At 49.4% G+C, this 4,682-nt stretch overlaps 1 protein-coding gene across 1 annotated transcript; it reads right to left on the reverse strand.

The window, feature by feature from the left end:
• Nucleotides 1–1,642: 1,642 nt before the first annotated feature.
• STBD1 (starch binding domain 1) lies at nucleotides 1,643–3,367 on the reverse strand. Its single transcript, XM_084263546.1, has 2 exons — nucleotides 3,078–3,367; nucleotides 1,643–2,909 (listed from the first exon to the last, which is right to left on the reverse strand). The coding sequence occupies exons 1-2, from the start codon at nucleotides 3,361–3,363 to the stop codon at nucleotides 2,092–2,094; spliced, it is 1,104 nt and encodes a 367-aa protein (XP_084119672.1). The 5' UTR covers nucleotides 3,364–3,367; the 3' UTR covers nucleotides 1,643–2,091.
• Nucleotides 3,368–4,682: the final 1,315 nt, after the last annotated feature.

The following is a 4,682-nucleotide window of genomic DNA, read 5'->3' on the forward strand; positions in this document are numbered from 1 at the left end:
AAGCTCTAAGTTGCTGACTGAAACTCACACAAATGTTTTGTGTCCTCAATGGGGGGTGTTTTGCCCCTCAAATGAAGTGAGCCTCACATCAACTTTTTTTCAACCCAGAGCATGCTAACTATGCCCCATTTCCCTTTGAAGTTCAGGTAGTAACATAAGTCCTATATCAGTTTCCTGTAGAGAAAGTTGAGGACACATGGTTAAGACTACCCAAGCTGTATCAACCACCTGCTGATTTCTCAAGCTCCATCCTTTCCCCCTTTTGACCAAGTTGCCAGAAATGATACTCCATTCCTTAGAGACCTGCCACCCTTCTCACACAGTAATAGTTACTGGGGTGCTTTTCATCTTGGAGAAGCAGTTAACGAAAAGCTTACAGGCAGTCTTGAGTTTAGCTCCCACCCACATTCCCTACCTTGTTCTCTTCTATAAGAGACTCTTGAAGGATATGAAACTTACTGGCCTGAATCTTTAGGTGTCTCAAGACCACCAGAAAGCAAAGCTAATAGCTGCAGAAGTAACTGACCCACAGAACCAATTGCTGTCATGTAGCAACATCTGGGAGGGGCTTGTTTTATGAGAGAACACAGGAACTCAGCAGTTCTTCATTTACCTTAGCTTCTCTCTCTCTTCACCATCCCCTCAACTCCAACCCGGATTCTTTGAGCTGTTTTGTGGCTATGCCTGCAGGCAGCCCAGCCCACTCTTGATGGATTTGCTTAATCAAAGAGTCCATACTGAAATCCCACTAAACAGCATTTCAGACACCTGTTCTACACAGCTCTCTATGGTTCCATGAACTGGAGGTCCATTAACCATTATATGCAGGAAGTAAGCCCCTGAAGCTCACCTTTCAGTCCATCACTAAAATTCATTCTATTTCACATGTACAGACCACTCCACCACGCAAAGCAGGAAGGAATTAGCAGAGACAGTAAGATCAGCAGTGTGCTTTTGAAGTAAATGTTCCAGACCCAAGCATTTATTTATGCACTTCACAACTAGCTAGGTTCCTCATTAGGGAAAGAAGAGCTTGCTAAGTGTTATCATGTAGTTATAACCAAAAATTTAAAAAAAAATTTAAAAACAGGCATGCAGAGCAGCTTTCTGCTTCTGTCATGTAAAAATATGAACTGGTTGAACTGGGAGTGTTTATGTTAGCTGATTTAGCAGAATGCCACAGCTTAGGACAGATCTGTGTCAAAATGCCTAGTCCTCAAAAAAAAAAATCCCAAGTTTAAGCTAAGTAGTTGCCAACAATACGGTAATGTAGTCCCTACATAGGTAGTATATGCCACCTAAGTGTATCAGGAAGAAGGCTATTCCCTAGCCATCACAGCAGCCCAGGTCTTTTTAAACCCTGCTCCCACCCTGACCAAGTAACTCATTAAGCCCAGGCGGCCCTTTCTGACCTTTGGTCTCCTCTCATCAGGATGGTCTGACTAAAAGGGACCCATCTGCCAAGCTTTCATTTGAGCTAAGGTGAGTAGGGAGTAGAGAATTAAATACTCGGTGGTTAAGCCTTTGTTACTCCAAGGAGTGCCAGACACTTCTCAGTACATCTTTAGCACTAAGATTTCAGGTCAAGTAACTCACTTGTATCCAAGTTATTACGAGTCAATTCACTGGTCAAGCTGTAAAGGACTGTCAATCCAAAAGTGTTTATTGCTTGCTTAATACATTACATAAATTAAAACACCTAAGTTCCTACTTCAGTGTAGGTAACCACACTTCTAGTATGTTTCAAAAGCCCTAAGCAAACAGTACAAAGTTGCATCCCATAGCCCCACTCAAAGCAACATAAACTTAAGTCCAGGATCCAGATGTACCTGGACAGGCAGCTGCTTGGGATGCTGCTCGTGCCTTCATAGCCTACCTTGCACATCTTCAGAATGCAGTTGAAGTTGTTTTTTCAGATCAACAAGTGATTTTCTAAAGGGGATGGCAGAGATCTGCCGCTCAGGCCAGGTTTGACATGGGATTTACAAAGCTCTGAACTTGACGAGGTCTTCTATTGAAGAAGGGGTAAAGTTTAGGGACTCTGATGAATCTAAGCAGGCTTGCCATTGATAAGCAGCTCCCAAAATCCCATTAATGGTATCCCCACCACTGATGAGCCATTTGATCTTCATGTTCAGTCACTAGGGTCCTATTACTGCATTCTTCCCAACGTCTGACCTTCCCGTTCTCCACCAAGATAAACTTCCACTCTATTTTGGTGTCTACTGGCAGAATAATGGATTCAGACCAGAAGCCATCCTTGTCGTACCTGAGGGGCACATAGCTGTGCCACTGGCCAAGACACTCGTGGTCACCAGTAACACCAATCAGCTGAGCGTCAGAGTGTGTGATGTAATGCACGCGGAAAGTCACGTTAACGTTTTGAACCATCGGGGGCACGGCTGCAACCCTCTTTGCTTTCAGGTCCCCATCAGGGCAGTCTCCTTGTTCCCATTCCTTGCTGTCGGAGGAGTCTTCCACACTGCCATTCTTGCCAGCCTCCCCCCAGGCCAGGTGCTCAGAAAGAACTTCCCACTCTTCGTAGTCAAAGTCCCTACTCTCAGCTGGCTGACTCGGCTGCTCCTCGCTTCTGTCCTTAGCAACATCATCAGAGGCTCCTGCCAAGCCGTTCATCACGCACCACCCATCACTTGCCTGTCCCATCTGGGGTCTCAGTTCATCTGCCTGGCTGCCACACATATCAGCTGGATGTTCCCCAGAGTCGGGGACACCCTGCTGCAGGAGCAGCTGCTCCACCTCCAGAGCTTCACCTGGAACTCCAGCACTTTCAACATGATTAAGCTCTTTACTTGGTGCAGCCACCAGATCCTCTGCTGGCTTCCGAGGGCTGGACAGGGGAGCAGCCTTGGCCTCCAGCGGCACTTGCTCACCGCTCGCCAGAAGGGCCTCTAGAAGTGACATTGAATTAAAACAGGGCTGGTTTAAGTTCAAGAAATGCAGTTACGCTTAGCAGCAGCAAACCCCAGTCCCCGCTGGCAGGCTCGGGCAGACCGAAGCGCACCGAGCAGCCGCGGGACCCCCCTGCACCGCTCCCGGCCGCAACCCCCGCCCGGTACCTGTGGCCGCCGCCGCCGCCTCGCCCCTGTCCAGCGGGGGCCCCTCGCCGTCGCCCCGCAGCGGAGCCGCTCTGGCCGCCGCCTCGCCGCCCTCCTCGCCTCGCCCGTCACTGCTGCCGTACCAGAGCCAGGCGACGAGGGCGGCCAGCAGCCCCACCACCAGCGCCGGCCACAGCCCGACTCCCAGCCAGCCCCAGCCGCGGGTCTCGGCGGGGAGAGCGGCGGCGGGGAAACGAGACGCGGCGGCGGGCTGCCGCAGCACGGGCGGGCCGCGGTCACGGGCCATGGCCGGGCACTGGCAGCGGGGCCACCCCCGCCCCTCTGGCGCCGCTTTAAGCCGGGCCCCGGCCACGGGGAGGAGCCGCCCACGGGGCGGGAGGAGGCTGCCCGTGGCGCCTGGCAGGGCCGTCGGGCCGCCCCTGAGGCTGGCGTTGGCGGCCGAAGGGGGGAAGGTAGGTGGGAAAGAAAAAGGTGCAGGTTAGGTGAGGCAAAGTTGGAGGTCTTGCTTTCACTTCCCACTCGCCCCTTTCTGCCATCGCTTCCTCCCTTCCCCCCCGTCTCATTGCGGCTCCACAGCTGGGCACTGTGCTCAAGGTAGTCACGCCGCAAATGTTTCGGCCCACAGACAATGCAAAGATGAAGGGACGTGACATGCAAGAGTTGAGGACTGGATGCCTGAGTTTCTTCCCCACCTTTGGGTGAAAGAAAGCACTGGAGCCGGAGCAACTGCGGGCGTGCGTGAAGTTTAGTTCTAGCAGAGTTACGTGCTCAAACAGGGGTGTGCTGAGGGTGACAGGTCAGAGTTGCTTGTACTTTTTATGCTTGTACTGATGAAAATCCAGGCTTTCTCTGCTATCCCTGAGATGTCAGATGCATTTACTACCAATTTTGTAACTTCTGCATCATAGTCTATGGAGTACAATTGGATTTCTTAACACTGTCCTGGCTCTCCTGTCTTCCGTGGTACACTCAGGAAGCTTTTTGGGACTACCAGGACTTCAGAGTCCATTACAGCATAGGGTACTTGATGTTCATTTTCCCTACATTTCACTACCTGATTTTCCTCTTGAGGAGATGATGTCATTTTATTTAAAAATTACAGGGTTATGCAAATAAATCTTCTCAGAACCCAGGAAATTTAGTAAATGCAGCTTATGACTTTTTAATTTGAATTGGCAATCATGGAGTGACAAACTGCTAAAGTCTATCAGTGTAGACCATTAGCACCGAAGATTAACACCAGGGAAGAAGTTAGGGGAGGCAGTTTTATTCAGTTTTGACTGCTGCCTTTTTTTAATTCATTCTCTTTATCTGAACAAAGATGTTGTCATTGCTTGATTTCTAAAACCCACTGATGAGATTTTATCTGGTATCTCATTAGAAAAGAGAGTAGCTAAGTGGATGTCCCAATAAGTCTATTTCCAGTGTGTGAACTTAATCTTTCAGTGTCATTTAGAGCAGTGCTACCTCAGCTTAACAGGACAGTAAATGTCATTCGAATTTATAGAAGCACAAGTGTGCAGTCTTCGCAGTGAAGTTCCCTGGCTGATACAGTATATGGCCTGTGTGAATACACAGAATTCATGATCTAAATACTTTTCCTTT

The sequence above is a fragment of the Gallinula chloropus genome, assembly GCF_964237585.1.
Source record: "Gallinula chloropus genome assembly, chromosome: 4".
Taxonomy (NCBI): domain Eukaryota; kingdom Metazoa; phylum Chordata; class Aves; order Gruiformes; family Rallidae; genus Gallinula; species Gallinula chloropus.

Coding starts and splice junctions, on each gene's coding strand:
- STBD1 (XM_084263546.1), bottom strand. CDS start 3,363: ATGGCCCGTGACCGCGGCCCGCCCGTGCTGCGGCAGCCCGCCGCCGCG. Junction 2,910..3,077: donor GGCGGCGGCGGCGGCCACAG/GTACCGGGCGGG, acceptor TGTCACTTCTAG/AGGCCCTTCTGGCGAGCGGT.